The 16264-nt window shown below is 47.8% G+C and overlaps 1 protein-coding gene and 1 pseudogene across 2 annotated transcripts; both read left to right on the top strand.

Moving 5' to 3' along the window:
• LOC134013955 (retinal guanylyl cyclase 2-like) overlaps nucleotides 1-7741 on the top strand; it is a 94879-nt pseudogene extending 87138 nt beyond the window's left edge.
• Nucleotides 7742-10875: 3134 nt separating this feature from the next.
• gpr185a (G protein-coupled receptor 185 a) lies at nucleotides 10876-13398 on the top strand. Of its 2 annotated transcripts, none has more exons than XM_062453606.1 (2): nucleotides 10876-11185; nucleotides 11985-13398. In XM_062453606.1, exons 1-2 carry the CDS (start codon nucleotides 11170-11172, stop codon nucleotides 12959-12961), a joined length of 993 nt encoding a protein of 330 aa, XP_062309590.1. In that variant the 5' UTR covers nucleotides 10876-11169; the 3' UTR covers nucleotides 12962-13398. The 2 variants fall into 2 exon arrangements, with proteins under 2 accessions (XP_062309590.1, XP_062309592.1); XM_062453608.1 differs by having other exon boundaries at nucleotides 11962-13398.
• The last annotated feature ends 2866 nt before the right edge of the window (nucleotides 13399-16264 follow it).

Below are 16264 nucleotides of genomic sequence, written 5' to 3'. Positions count from 1 at the left end.
CACATGCTGTACACACACACAGGAAGGCACACGCATGCATGCACAACACAATGACAGACAGACACATATACAAACGCATATAATTAGTCTTTTTGTGTGTTTTCCTTAATTCGTTTTTTTTTTTTTTGTGTGTGTGTGTGTGTGTTCAGCTCGGTGGCTGAGGCCCTGAAGACAGGCAGTGTGGTGCAGCCGGAGCACTTTGACAGAGTCACGCTGTACTTCAGTGACATTGTGGGCTTCACCACCATCTCGGCCAATAGCGAGCCCATCGAGGTGGTCGACCTGCTCAACGACCTCTACACATTGTTTGATGCTGTTATAGGAGACCATGATGTCTACAAGGTAACACAGAGAGTGTATGTATCATGTATTTGTTGTGAATGTGTCAGGTACTTGTTGTGTATGTATCATGTCATGTACATGTCATGTGTATTTCATATAAGTCAAACATAAATGTTTGGTGTATGTGTCATGTATGTGTATGTATCTGTACAGCATTTCTATGTGTGGTGAACGTGTCATGCATGTGTTGTGTTTGTTGTATGTGTTATACATGTGTCATGTATGTGTTGTGTAACGTTGTCTGTGTTATATATGTCATGTCCCCAGGTGGAGACCATAGGTGATGCCTACATGGTGGCGTCAGGGCTTCCAGTTGCTAATGGCGACCGTCACGCGGCTGAGATTTCCAACATGGCACTGGACATTCTGAGCTCTGTGGGGTCCTTCAAGATGAGGCATATGCCCGACGTCCCCGTGCGCATGCGCATAGGCCTGCACTCAGGTACAACCCTGTTCCTTGACCCCTGAATCCTGACAGACTGACCCTAACCCTTACCTTGACCCTGGCCCTGAACCTGGACGCTGAGATCTGACCCCTGGTGTGGGAACGCTGACCCCTGACCTTGGCCCTGACCCTACTATGTGTGTGCAGGTCCATGTGTTGCAGGAGTGGTGGGTCTCACCATGCCCCGCTATTGTCTGTTTGGAGACACCGTCACCACCGCCTCCAAGATGGAGTCCACTGGCATGCGTGAGTCATCACCTGCTCAGTCATTACCGGTCTGCTCTCTCTGCTCTTGGCTCATGTTGACATTCAGTGTATGTGCGTGTGTGTGTGAGAGTGAGACTGTTTCTTTTTGTGTGTGCTTGTGTGGTCCATGTGATTGTGTGTGTTTGAGTGTGTGTGTTTGTATGTGTGTGTGTGTGTGTGTGTGTGAGGGTGGGTGGGTGTCTGTCCCCAGCGTATCGTATCCATGTCAGCCACAGCACAGTGAAGATCCTGCTGCAGCTAAAAGAGGGCTACAAGGTCCAGCCGAGAGGAAGCCCCGAACTGAAGGTCTGAACAGCCCCAAATCTCCCTCCCCCTCTTTCGGACTCTCTCCCTCTTTCTGGATGCCTTCCTCTGTCTCTCTCTTTCCGTAGATTCACCCCATGTTCTCCACTGTGTTTAGCAAGGTGTGTGTAGCATGTTCTCCACTGTGTTTAGCGTAAGGTGACCAGATTTCGGAGACACAATCCGGGGACATTTTCAGTTCAGACACGTAAACACCTCCAAAACATGTAATGTTTTTATCTTTGTAAACGAAAAACGGGGACACTGACACTGACTGGGCCCTTATTCATAAAGTAGTTTATCTTACCCTTGTTCTCGTAAATCGCAAAGGGAGTGTCAAACAAAGAGTTTTCTACTTAAAACTGATCACAAAGTGTTTTCTTCTTCGTCTCTATCTATTTCACTCGTCTTCCTGCAAAGTTTTCCACCTGTCCTTCCTTTCCACTCTCCCTACAAGGACCAGGGGTTGGGGAAGGGGCAGAGGTAGGGAACGATACACAAGTATAGGTTAATTATTAACGTTTTCGTTAATGAACGAAAACGTTCGTATTCAAAGAGACTGTATAGCCCTAACCCTAACCCTAGCCTACAACACAATTAATGGCAGGGAAGAGTTGTTGCGCGGCTTTTAAACCAAAGTTCCTAGAGCCACTCAGCCAGAGATAACCGTGGCTGGCTACCTCATACGGTTGTTGATGAATGTAAGTCAGCACTCCTCGGCTTTCAGTGGTTTTATTTAATGACAAGTTGCCAACGACCTCTAAGTAACAACAACTCTCGCGCAACAACTCTAGGGAATCAGGTGGCTGAGCGGTGACGGAATCGGGCTAGTAATCCTAAGGTTGCCAGTTCGATTCCCGGTCACACCAACTGACGTTGTGTCCTTGGGCAAGGCACTTCACCCTACTTGCCTCGGGGGAATGTCCCTGTACTTACTGTAAGTCGCTCTGGATAAGAGCGTCTGCTAAATGACTAAATGTAATGTAAATGTAAGTAGCAACCCAGACTAGTGAAACTGAAATGTCATAGTACTGGTTAGTTAGCTAGTATCTCTAATATTAGTTAGTTAGTTAGCAAGTACAGCTGTGGCTGACACCTGACAGATACATTGTTGACACGCACATATTTGCAAATTGTACATACATATTATCTATATAATAATTATAGGTTAAATAATATATGACATAAATGATAAGCAAGGATGCTTACAAGAAACACCGTTCGTCAACCGCCTATCGCAATGCAATCTTGTCTTGTACTCGATTAGTCAGAGCTAGCTGGCTGATTGAATGAATAAAAGGACGCAATCTCTCGCGCTGCATATTCAATAGCCAATCAAAATACTTCAAAGACGGGCATTCTAGAACATCTTTGAGCTCTGAGCTCAATTGCCGCCCTGGCTGCTGGCTTGCTTGCTTGAGTCCGTGGCGTGTAGGCTACACAACTAAACGTTTGGTCATTGTTTTCTTTCTCTCTTTTTTGTATTTGTGTTCTGGGTCTGTTGTTGGTCACAGTGAAAACCGGGGAGATTTTCGGGGACAGCTCCAGCCGGGGACAGGCCACCAAAAACGGGGACTGTCCCCGGAAACCGAGGTGTGTGTAGCATGTTCTCCACTGTGTTTAGCGAGGTGTGTGTATAGGGTGACCAGATGTCCGGATTTCGTCCGGACAGTCCGGTTTTGCATCCTCCTTTTCGCCCTTTTGTCCTCCTTTTGGATCCTTCCTGCCCACCGTCGCAATTTACCACTCGCGTGGGCTTCAGTGCCAAAAAAGAAAGACCTCCTTCAAATCTACGTGGAGTTCAGAACTCCACTTTGCCACTAAGAGCAGCAAAAATCAATATCATACCTTCTGTAAGCTCTGTCGCATTGATGTAGACGTGATTAGTAGGGGGAAAGGGGCTTTAGAGCGGCATGCCTGCGCTACGCAACGGCACAAGGATAATACTAGTTCTGCCGGGCACTCTTCCTTAACATCATTTTTTGCTCCAAACACAACAGCGGATGATAAAACAACCACTGCTGAGCTGACCAAATTATATATTTTAATTTATATTACAATTGAAATAGTTCCCCCACCCAGTCAACAACTTTTGGGGATTGTCTTCCTTTTTGGATCCAAGTGTCCTCCTTTTCAAGGTCATGCTTCTGGTAACCCTATGTGTGTAGCATGTTCTCCACTGTGTTTAGCGAGGTGTGTGTAGCATGTTCTCCACTGTGTGTGTTTCAGGTCAAGGAACTGGGAGACACCTACTGGCTGATTGGCAAGGACAGCTTCACCAAGCCTCTGCCCATCCCTCCAGAGGTCAAGTCTGGGTAAGAGCAATGCCTGCTACTGGTATTTCCCCTGGTGTATTTCACCTGTGTACCGTATTTTTCGGAAATAAAACCCTGATTTTAAATTTTTCTTGTGGTGGTGAGGCTTATATTTTGAAGCGGCTTATCGAACGTTTTTATAACAAAACAGGCTTCAAAATGTACTAATGAGAAGGCTAACAAGTGGTATCATGGTAGTAGCATTGCTACGAGCAGGGGCGATTCTAGGATCAGACCTTTAGGGGGGCTCAGCCCCCAATGAGAATGTGACATGGATACAGTGCCTTGCAAAAGTGTTAAACCCCCTTGCTAATAAATCACAAATTTCACTGGATAACAATTACGTAAGCCCCATTGTACCGAATTTAGTTGCAGTTACACCAGAGTTCCACTGGGAGTGATTGCGGTCCAGTGCAAAATGAATGGGAGTTTATGGAGCTAAACGGCTAAATGTGGCTCTTTCGCCTGATTGTCGTTGAGAAATCTCTGATTTGATTGTAGTTGTTGCATGTTCAACATGGATTATAGGTCGAAAGTTGAATGAACAAGTACTTTTGTCCTTTCGATTTCTTACAGGGTGAGTCGTTGTTGCCCATAACACGCTAGCATTCTGCTAATGAATGCTGATTGGTTAGTGAAGGACTGACTACAACCAGAGATCCCGCTTGATGGTATCCGAAGCGGAACCAGAAAGTCAGAGCATTAGCAACATTAGCAACAACATTAGCAAGTCTAGCATGTGTATTCACAGGGAGAGCCTAACATGTCAGCTGTGTTGTCGATGCCTTGAGAGAAAAAAGGAAGTGACCAGAGCTTGCCGCAAAGCAATATCTCTGCTCGTACGATGTGTATGATGTCATTGACATTTTAAAAGGCTTTTTAAGACAAAAAAGCTACTTTAAAAAATCAAACACACAGCAGTGTGTATTTGTTTTGCCTCCCCTTTCTAATTCAACATTCAAATGACTAGACAAAAAATTATATCCTGAGAAAAGTGGATTTTGAGGGGTATAGCTCCATAGACCATTCATTCTGCACTGGACCGTTAGCGCCCTCATATGGAACTAGGGTGGAACTGCAACTAGTTCAGAAACAGGAAGTTTCCCGAGAGTGGCAGTTCTCCCCATATTAGACATTCTCTGACTATAGGCTTTGTGTTTGACCTCCTTGTCTATTCTTTGTTTATCTATGGCCGCACCGCAGCTACAATTCACTAAATCTCTCTTACTAATTAAACACCGCCCTCGAATAAACACCGCACCAAAAATGATCATTGTGTAATAAACGCTGCAGCGTTTAATTAAAGAAATACGGTAATAATTCATAATAATTAAAACATTTTATTATTTTTTTAATATTATTTTTAGGGGTGCTGAGATGAAATTTAGGTGTGTTGAGCACCCCTAAAAAGAGTCTAAAATCGCCAATGGCTACGAGTATTATGCTAGTTAACTTAGCCCGGAAGCTAACTAAAGCTAGCTAGCTAGGCCTACTGTTTCGGAAAAATAACTTACGCTTTGGGGAGAGTCCGAAATATTTATAATTCCCGGCAGTGGCAATTTCTTTAAGACTGCAAGGGAAGCTCGGCTTCCACTAAAATGTCAAAACATTTATGGTCAAATATTTACAATTGTATTAACATTTTAAATGCGTTAGAACACGTTCATCTCGAAGACGAATTCGTTCAGAATCAGCTACCTATAGCAGGTCGACTGACTAGATTTCCTACATACATTCCCGTAGCATCACAGTGCATTTCCCTATTGAAGCCTGGCGTCCATGTACTTCAATGGGGCTGCTTTGAACAGGTTTTTTCAGTGCTTCGAAACTATACGGTCATTGGATAAATGCTGCGATTATGTCCCGCCCACGATCGCTCGGCGGGTCAGGGGGTGAATGGAGGAGTGGGCTGGCCTGGACTCCGGGCTTCTACGTGATGATTGGAGGGTCTGTCGAAAGACTGCATCTCCTTTTGATTGACAGCGATTGTATACTATAAAAAGTCGCCGAAGTTATTCGAGCTCAGTCCCATCGCGAATTTTGCAAGTGTAGTCGAAAGACAAACTGCTGCAACCTATTTCTTGGAATTTGCTTGCCGAAATTGCTAGCCAATTTTCATCATACATTTAATACAATTATACACCACATTCCTTGTTTCAGTTGAACCTAATTCCCATATTTCCTCCTTCGAGTTTAATATCGTTAGATTGTTCGTTCATTCATTCATTCATACAGTAGGCTAGGCTAGCGTCGTAGGGGTGAACTAGCCAGTGAACTAGCCAAATATATTATGATGAAAATTATGATGTAGGCCGATGTTCCCCTCTTTGAAAGACCAGCAGCCGCCCTGATTCCCGGGCAATAGAAAACATACATTACGCACTTACTTTCGTTTTCGAAGTGTGTTGCAACGGCATGCTGTAAGATCGCCTATACTCGTGCATTCCCTTATCAAGTACGGCATATATTCCAGTGTGGTTTATACTCACATTTACAAACACAAAGCTCCCATTCTGGTGTGGTGAAGTTTATAAAAAATGCGGCTTATTTTCCGAAAAATACGGTATTTCCCCTGGTAGCTCCCCTGTTATCTCCTCCTGTTATCTCCACCTGTATCTCTACTGGAATCTCCCCTGGAGTATCTCTGCTGGTATCGCCCCTAGTGTCTCCTGGTGTTTCTCGTGTCTCTACAGAGCACAAGCTCATGGGCTGCAGATGGAGGAGATAATGCGTCACAAGAAGAAGAAAGCCGAGCAGCTGGCCAGGGGGAGCAGATGAATCTCTGCAGGCTGCACTTGTTACCTGCCCTGACCTACCAGAACTGTTACCTGCCATACCACACCTGTTACCTGCCCTGCCCTACCACACCTGTAACCTGCCCTGAACGACCTGTTACTAGCCCTGTCCTACCACACCTGTTACCTGCCCTGCCCTACCACACCTGTTACATGCCCTGCTCTACCACACCTGTTACCTGCCCTACCACACCTGTTACATGCCCTGCTCTACCACACCTGTTACCTGCCCTACCACACCTGTTCCCTGCCCTGTCCTACTCTACCGCACCTGTTACCTGCCCTGTCCTACTCTACCACACCTGGTACCTGCCCTGCCCTACTCTACCACACTTGTTATCTGCCCTAACACATCTTTACCACACTCGCCCTCACCAGCGAGATCAGATGAAGCCCAGGATTGTTCTTCCTGTCTCACTTCCTGAATACAAAACCTGTTTCACTACCTGAAAACAACACCTGTCTCCCTTCATGGTGACAGCACCTGTCTCACCCCTGGTGACAACACGTCTCACTTCCTGACCACACCTGTCTCACTTCCTGGAGACAATACCAGTCTCAACACTTGTCTGAACACCTGTCCACTTCCTGGTGAAAATAACTGTCTTACTTCCTGGCGACCAAATGTGTCTCACTTCCTGGTGACAACACCTGTCTCACTTCCTGGTGACAACACCTGTCTCACTTCTTGGGGATAAAACCTGTTAATCCACTCCAAAAAGCCTAAATGGTCTGTCTGCTGCCCCTCAATGCTTCTGTGTCTGTTTGACTGATCATGTGTCCATGTGTCTGGTTGAAATTCTGGTGAAGGTGACAGCAGAGATGGGGGGAGTACTAGCAGGGCGAGAGGACTGCAACTTCCTGACTGACTCCCGTCATCCTTCTTGCTGTGTTTCAGGACAATGCCGCGGGACTTTAAGCAACTCCTTCGGAAGGCCGTGAGGAGGCTCTCCACTGTGCGCCATGTTACTGAGCTGCCTACTGGAGGCGAGGAGGACAACATCATGATACACCACCATTGACATTGGAACATTAGAACACTGGAACCTTGGAACACATCACTGGAAATACTGAAACCCTGGAACACCTCACTAGGAATACTGGAACCCTGAAACACCTCACTGGGAACACTGGAACTCTGAAACACCTCTCTGGGAACACTGGAACACCTCACTAGGAACACTGGAACCCTGAAACACCTCACTAGGAACACCGGAACCCTGAAACACCTCACTAGAAACACTGGAATCCTGGAACACCTCACTAGGAATACTGGAACACTGCAACACTGGAATATCTCATGAGGAACACAGGAACACTGGGACACCTCACCAGGAACTATGGAACTTCACTAAGAACACTGGAACAGTGCAACGTGGAACACCTCCCCAGGAACACTGGAACACCAGGGCATTGGAACACTTGAACACCTCACTTAGAACACTGGAACACTGGGACCTCATACCTCTCTTTCACTCTCCCCCCCCCCCCTCCACACTCCCTTCTCCTTCTCTCCCTTCTCCTCTCCTCCACTCTTCTCCTCCTCTCCCCCCCACCCCCTCTTCCTTGAAGTTCTTGAGAGATAGGTGGTTCAGCATATCACAGTGGGCACAGCAGGGGTTTAATCTCACCGTTATGATTAGAAGGATCTCCTCTAAGGACACTCTGCTGGTCTAAACATAGACTCTGAGGATTAATGAGTCCCAGTCTATACCACTTAATCACTGAGCCTTACTTCCTCACCCTCCTCTCCCTCCTCACCCTCCTCTCCTTCCTCTCCCTCCTAACACTCCTCGCCCTCCTCTCCCTCCTCTCCTTTCTCTCCTTTCTCTCCCTCCTCACCCTCCTCTTCTTCCTCTCCCTCCTTTCCCTCCTCACCCTCCACTCCCTCCTCTCCTTCCTCTCCCTTCTCACCCTCCTCACCCTCCTCTCCCTCCTCTCCTTCGTCTCCCTCCTCTCCTTCCTCTCCCTCCTCACCCTCCTCACCCTCCCTCTCCCTCCTCACCCTCCTCTCATTCATCACCCCAGCCCCCATACATATTTATGTTTGGGGTCGGTAGAGCTCAGTGCAGTGCATTTGACTGAAGATCAAGAGGTCACAGGTTCACCCTTTCCCCCCTTGGAAGTCACTTTGAACAAGTTTATGCTAAATGAATGTATTATTATTGTATGTTCTAACCCCAATCCCTAAGCTCAAAGGTGTACATATAGCTCAACAGAATGCTTAAGAGATACAATCATAAGTAAAACTAATAGAAATACTCATCTACTTGTGTAAATACATGTTTGATACAAGCATGTATTTCAATGTAAAGACATGCTTGAGCTGGGCAGTAAACACGTTCCAGTACTTCTAATTGTAGGCAAACTGCTTTCTGATAGCTTTTTTTCTTTTTGATAGGCTACTTTTCAGTTCCTACACTTATTTTATCCCAAGTCAAGTGCTGGTGAATACACTGGTGTACTTAGATCATGATCATAGTCCTCTTTTCACACTTCTGAAGACTGCTACTTCTGTCTGAGTTCCAGTTTGAGGTCTGTATTTCTGTATTTCCTCCCAGCGTTCAAACAGACTGTAATAAAATCAGTCCCTGGAGAAGACAGACTGTGTGGTGATTGTACAGTTCTTCAAAGCATCTCTGAGTGAATGACGTGACTGATAAACATGACTCAGTTAAGATAGCGTCTCGCTCCGCAATTTGGATTGAGACACATCCCATCCTGATCCCCGGGAATGAAGAATTGAGATGCAGCGCGATAGTTAATCCTCATCCTTTCTCGGAAGGTCACTGTGAGGGCAAAAACCAGCTTCACATCACGTAACCACAACTACTCAGACACTTGTGATTTTATTGGCCCTTCTGATGCAGTATGATTAGCCTTTTAGCAGTTAACCCAGCACATAAGGGTAAGCTAACTTGATGTATCGGGTTTCACTAAATTCCATAATATCCTGCATTTGCAGTTATTTCAGTCTTATTCTTTTCCACCAAGGAATATGAGAGACAGTTACTGACACGTGGTCAAGCATTTAAAGTCTTCCATACTTTTACTTGAAAAGGTTCGCTAATTATAACTACAGTCTCCAAAAACAATAAACCTAACTATACATTTTATGTGGCAAGTTTTTCTATGATGGTGGAGGTACCAGAAAGCCACAGTGGTGAACAGAGTGTAATAATGATTTTACAAACTTGTGGTGTAGAGAAGAATGTGTCACGTGATTATTAATATGACTAAATGTGTTGTGTGCTAGAGAATGTGTGTGGACAGTGTGTATGTGATGGGGTGTACAGGTTGACGTGCGTGGAGCGATGCACTCCTGCACCTCCTCCTTCACCCACCTCCTTCTTCTCCTCCATCCTCTTTCCCCCTCCATCCTCCTTCCCCCTTTCTTCCTCGTCCTCCACAAGTACCCTCCCCTTCAGCTGGAACCAGGGGTGTGTTCTCCAGAAGAGAGGAGAGCAGCAGTGTGTCCCCAATCCTGCTAGCCCACACTGCCTTCTGGTGGCTGACTGTGGAAGGGCAGCATCTGAATGCACTGTAGGTGCAGCCACTCTCCTATATCTTCCCTCAGCCTCTCTCTCCCCTAGCCTCTCTTCCTATCTTTGTCCTCAGCCTACCCCCAACCTCTCCCCTAGTCTCCCTCCCAGCCTCCCCCACCAGCCTCCCTCCCAGCCTCTCCCCAGCATCTTCCTGTGTGTGTGGGATGGAGTGTTTGTATGAGATGAAGGGAGTATATATGTGTGGGATGGATAGAGAGAAAGATAGAGAGAGAGAGTGTTTGTGTGTGTGGTATGGGAGGGGTAGATAAGTCACTGAGAACACCCCCACACAAACACACACAAACAGACACACACAACACTCACACATTCAAGACTGGTGTTAGATAGATCTAGTATTATGGTATTGTCTCACATTTCCCTTTGATCTACTCCACTCGAACTGTCTGTCTGCCTGTCTGTTTTTCTGTCTGTCTGCCTGCCTGTCTATTTATCTGCCTGCATGCATTTGGTAGACGATTTGGTATACAAGTAGACGTTAGAATTACATGTAATACGTAACTGGTTCAAACAGAGTCCAATTTATGAACCATGTGTGTGGCATACGGTGACAGAAATTGATTTTTATACATAATTGTATAGTTTTGAACGAAGTGTTTCATTTTGCAAAAGATTGGAGGTGTTCTGCTACTTGTGTGTCTAGTTGTGTGAATCGTGTGTTGTGTTTTGACAAAGTGAGCCCAAAATTGTGCTTAAGCAATCGGAAAAAAACTGTACTATCGTCTCGAGACACGGCTGCACTCCCCGGTGAATCTCTATTAGAACCTCTATTAGAACCGGTCACGGTGGCGCGTAGCGTTTCGTCTGCTTGTGTCACGTTCTCCACTCTGATTCACCGCGGGAAGAACGGGGGGCGAACTCTTGACATCAGCCGGAGAATCATCCCACACGGCCAATGGGGGTGTAACAGCCGGGAGCCTCGCGCGGTCCACCGCCAACATCTTCCGCGTTTTGTCAGCCAAGTCTCCGCGTCTCCACCCGGACACCCGCCGAAGCGAAGAGCCGTTCTATTACTCTATTATTGGGGGGGCTTCTAGTCGCGCCCCCACTCTTGCGCCCTGCGTCTCCATCTTCTTTCCGAGCAGCTGTCAAGGAATGCGCGCGCCGGAACCTTACCGGAGCCGCACAGAGCCGGTGAGAAGGAGGCTCGAGATGGAGGCATGCACCGCTTCTCAGGTTGGCTATCAGTTTTTCTATCCGTGTTTCTATCCGTGTGTCCGTGTGCGTGGAACAGAGATTAACGCTCGAGATGAAGAGACATTGGTTCACCTTTATTCTTAGCTAATATGGCATCATTTGGTTTTTGACCTTAGAAGTCCTTTCTAACCTAGGGGAAACAGCGGGGAATATTGTATTAGAAGCAGGATGGGGGTATTCGTGGTGTTACTGCTCATGTATTGTGTTTATGCGTCACATGACTTGAAATGACTGAAATCTAAATTTAGCTCAAAGACATGCCATTCATGGCCATTTTTACTCTTCTATAAATTCCTTATCTGCCAGCTCTGTGATGTCATCTAGTCCCCGTGGAGGGGCTTGCATTTGAATTTAACCCTCTCCTGAAAGGGTCGGAGGAAGTTACTATCCCACCCTGTAAAGTGTCCGTTCTTGTTAGCTTATGCTTGTCATGTTTCTTGTGCAGAACGAGCTAGACAGGTGTGGTGAAATATGGATTGTTTGGGGGACTGTATTGTTGCATTCATCCGTGTCTATATTATTGTATCCTCCACCCACAGACACCTCTCATGCTGTCCCAACCCCAACCCCCCTTTCTGCCCCCTTTCTGCCCCTCCCCCCCTCCCCCTCTGTCCCACCCCAACCCCATTTCTCTGCCTTCCTCATCTGCCCCCCCACTCCCTCGCTCTGCCCCCCATCTTTGTTGCCCCCCTCCGCCTTCCCATTCCCCCCCTCCCTTACTCCCCCCCCTCCCCCCCTCCCCCCCCCCCCCCTAGGGATGATTTAGGCGCTGCTGCAGCGATGAGTAACCAGCTCCCCAACACCTCCATCTCCAGCTGGGACGGACCAGAGGGGCGCAACTCCACCCCGTCCACCGAGCTGCTCCCGGTGCCGTTAACCGTTAACCCCTGGGACGTGGTCCTGTGCGTGACCGGCACCCTGATGTCCTGTGAGAATGCCCTGGTGTTGGCCCTGGTGGTGTCCACGCCCAGCCTGCGCGCCCCCATGTTCCTGCTGATCCTGAGCCTGGCTCTGGCTGACACGTTGGCCGGCCTGGGCCTCATCCTCAACTTCACCATCACCTACATGCTGGACTCGGACCTGGTCACGCTGCTGGCGGCCGGCCTGCTCATCACTGCCTTCTCCGCCTCGGTGCTCAGCATCCTGGCCATCACCGTGGACCGCTACCTGTCTCTGTACAACGCGCTGACCTACCACACGGAGCGCACGGTCATCTTCACCTACGCTGTGCTGGTGCTCATCTGGCTGACGAGCCTGACGCTGGGCTCGCTCCCGGTCCTGGGTTGGAACTGCCTGGAGGACGCCGGCGCCTGCAGCGTGTTCAGGCCGGTGGATAAGAACCACGCGGCGGCGCTGGCGGTGGCGTTCCTGCTGGTGCTGGCTCTGATCCTGCAGCTGTACCTCCAGATCTGCAGGATCGCTTTCCGCCACGCGCAGCAGATAGCCGTGCAGCAGCAGTTCATGAGCGCCGCGCACGCCTCGTCCACCACCAAGGGCGTGTCCACTCTGTCGGCGATCCTGGGCGTGTTTGCGGCGTGCTGGGTGCCGCTGGCGTTGTACTCCCTGGTGGCCGACACACGCTACCCGCCTGTCTACACCTACCTGGCGGCGCTGCCCGCCATCTGCCACTCCATTATCAACCCCGTCGTCTACGCCTTCCGCAACCCGGACATCCAGAAGGGTCTGAGGCTGGCGTGCTGCGGGTGCTCCTCTTCCCGCTTCTCCATGCGGCCCCGCACGCCCAGCGACGTCTAGACCACCAGGACCACCAGGACCCCAGCCATGTCTAGACCACCAGGACCCCCCAGACATGTGTAGACTACCAAGACCACCAGGATTCCACACATGTCTAGACCACCAGGATTCCACACATGTCTAGACCACGAGGACCACCAGGATCCCCAGACAAGACTCTGCTCCTCCTCCAGCTTCTCACTGTGGCCCAGCCTGTCTTCCTGTGTTTCGAGTCCACATGGGGCTCCACTGTGGGACATAGCTGAATGGAGGGATTAGTGACTGTGGGACCTGCAATGATGACATTGTCTGTGGATGAATCAGATGATGTTGCTAATGATGTTGCGTTTTTCTTAATTTAGAAGTCTGAAGACTAGAGGTCTCTAATCAGGCCATAAAGGAGCACTATCCCACCACCCCAACAACTCCCCCCACACACACGGTAAGGCAGAAGGGTGGGTAGGAGGGTAGGGTGGGGCAGGAGGGTGGGTGGGTGAGGATAGTAGGGCAGGAGGGTGAGTAGGAGGGTTTATAAGGTCGGGAGGGTGGGTAGGAGGACAGGGTAGGGCAGGAGGGTGGGTTAGGCGGGTATGTTAGGGCAGGATGAGATAGGTAGGTAGGTAGGTAGTCAAGCTATCAACGGTTGAATAAGCCTCAGTGCTACAGCCAGGTGACAGTGCTGGATGAGGCCTGTGACTCGTCACCCGTCAGGGTTCCCTGTCAGAGTGCTTACGGAGCGTCACCTATAGGGTGGGGGTGCAGGGTGTAGCGAAGTTATAGAGCAAATGACTGCATATCAAGGAGTTGCGGGTTCGAATCCCCCCTGGACATTGCCTTGGATAAAAGCGAAATAAAGACATTCTCATTATTCTTTATGACAGTCGCGAAAGTCGTTTCAGCAGGGGACAGAGGCGCAGAGCAGGTGCTGGTGGATGTCGCTGTCCGTGGTGCTGAAATAGATGAAGCACCAGTAGTGGGACAAGTGCCGGCCGTGTGCCATACATAATGTAACAATGTTTGTGTTAGATCATTCCTAGACAGAAACAAGCCCAGCTCTAGCTCAACACGTCCAGCTGCTCCCTGAGTGACAGAGTGATGCATTTTGCATGGAGGAGGCTCGTTAGCGACAAGACACACACTGGCAGAGACGTCACAGCATCTAAATGAAAAGCAACACAATGCAATATTACGCTACCTTAAATTACCTTTCATTCATTTATTATTCAATCCGTCACACATATGCTTAAAAGTTACTCATTCAAATTCATTCATTCATTTTTTGAATGACTTCATTCATTCAGCAGATGCTTTGATCAAAGCATACAAATAGTCCATGTGGAAAGTACAGTAGAAAATCACAAATGCAATAAAACAACAAGTATTGAATAATATTTCTATGTCAGAGTGCCACATTAACATCTGAACTACAATACATAGTACAGTGCAGCAAAATCCATGTCTTATCATAAGTGCAACATCAAACAGGTTTGTGGGTGCAGTCTCTTGCCAGACAGAGGTACAGGATATCAAATACAACATGAAAAGGAAGGACAGATTAGCAGGCATCACAATAAGAAATAACATACAATAACTCCACATCTAACTCCAAACGTCACACTCGACCTGGGTTGGTCCAGCTCAGTAGTTGGAGTACGTGACAGGAGGGCACAGGGTCGAATCCCCCCCATGTACGCCTCTTTGGATGAAAGCTAAATGAACACATTGTTATTCTACTGAGCAGCGTCCCTCTCCTCTATGTGATCCTGGGGTTCATATCTATGTAACCCTCAGGGTCGTATCCTTATGGTTGTACATAGTAACACGTGATTATAATATGCAAATATAAGTGTTCCTGTCTCCAGGATCTTCCCTTGCTCTCCAGAATGTCTGCCTTGTTGCGCTGGCAATAACCACGTCTGACATCGTCATCTCCAGGCATGGCCTGCTGAATGTTCTGAACCCCAAACTAACGTGTAGCCTCAGCCGGGTTAGGGTCTGTGGTATCAACAACCGTATCTGGGATCATCTGGATTATCTACGTAATCTGAAAAATCTGGATAATCTGGCTGCTACAGCAGCTACTTGAATGATGATACCGTCCGAGTCCAGGTGAGAGGGGACCCGTGCTCTGGAAGCATACACACGCACACTCATACACACTCATACACACGTAATCCACACACACCACACACACACACACACCCACACAGCCCTCCCCGCTAAAGCCACAGCTATGGAGCGTGAGCGGTTGGTCCTCACAGCTCCTCCTCTGCATGACTGAGGAAGAGTCGTCACAGGGTTCTCACAACTCTCAGCAGGTTGATACAGAGCTATATTTTTATATATATATATATATATATATATATATAGAAAAACACTCAACTGATGGATTCTACACATGTACTGTTTTATTTCAGTTCCTGTTCAAAGCATAACGATCACAAATGTTGTCTTAAGGTCTTGTTCAGCTGGTTTAGAAATGTATTCGAAGAAAGATGTTTTCATAAATGACACAAAACAAGTGTGGCGTCTGTGTACTTTTTTACTGACAGCGAAGGCGCCTTGGGGATCACAGCTGCCCTAACCTAGTGCGCAGTAACTAAGAGAACCATTCTACCACATTTAGAGGTTTCTGAACGTTCCAGGGTTAGACTTAGGGTCTCCAGGTAAATCACACCTGCTTCTGGTCAAAGTGATTCTGCAGGAACACAAACTGAGTGTCTCAGTAAACAAATACACACTATTAGAATTTAGGATATTAAAACAATACACTAATAAATATAAAATGAATCCAGGACTATTTTACTGTCTATGGTGTTTGGATTCAGACAGGGTGTGAGGGGTTAGTGTGTGGAACTCTGCCATAGGTCAGTGTCCTACAGAGGGGCTCTGCCATTGGCCGCTGCCCCACCCATGTGAGGTCCTGGCACATATGTTATGGAACAGATGGAGGTGGTAGGAAAGAACAGTGGGAGAAATATGTGTGCAAAATACACAAGCTCAAGCGTGACATGTGTGTGTGTGCATGTGTGAGTTAATGGAAAAATATTCCCTTATACAATATATTTCTATTCCTCCATCTGTTATAACTCAGCTCCCCTCTCACCTTTCTCCTGGCAGACACACAAATACACACACGCTCCCCTCCCACCTCTCTCCTGGTCAACACGCACACTCTCATGCACACATCAAACACACACACACACACGTACATACTCGCTCTCCTCCTACCTTTCTCTGTCCCCTCCACACAAGTTCAGAGACAGCAGGATGCAACCTCATTAGACAGCTTCTGGGTTTTATTAGTTACATGCATCATCAACA

The sequence above is a fragment of the Osmerus eperlanus genome, chromosome 27, assembly GCF_963692335.1.
Source record: "Osmerus eperlanus chromosome 27, fOsmEpe2.1, whole genome shotgun sequence".
Taxonomy (NCBI): domain Eukaryota; kingdom Metazoa; phylum Chordata; class Actinopteri; order Osmeriformes; family Osmeridae; genus Osmerus; species Osmerus eperlanus.
Note: the sequence above shows the minus strand (reverse complement) of the source record. Positions and strands in the feature narration are given on the sequence as shown.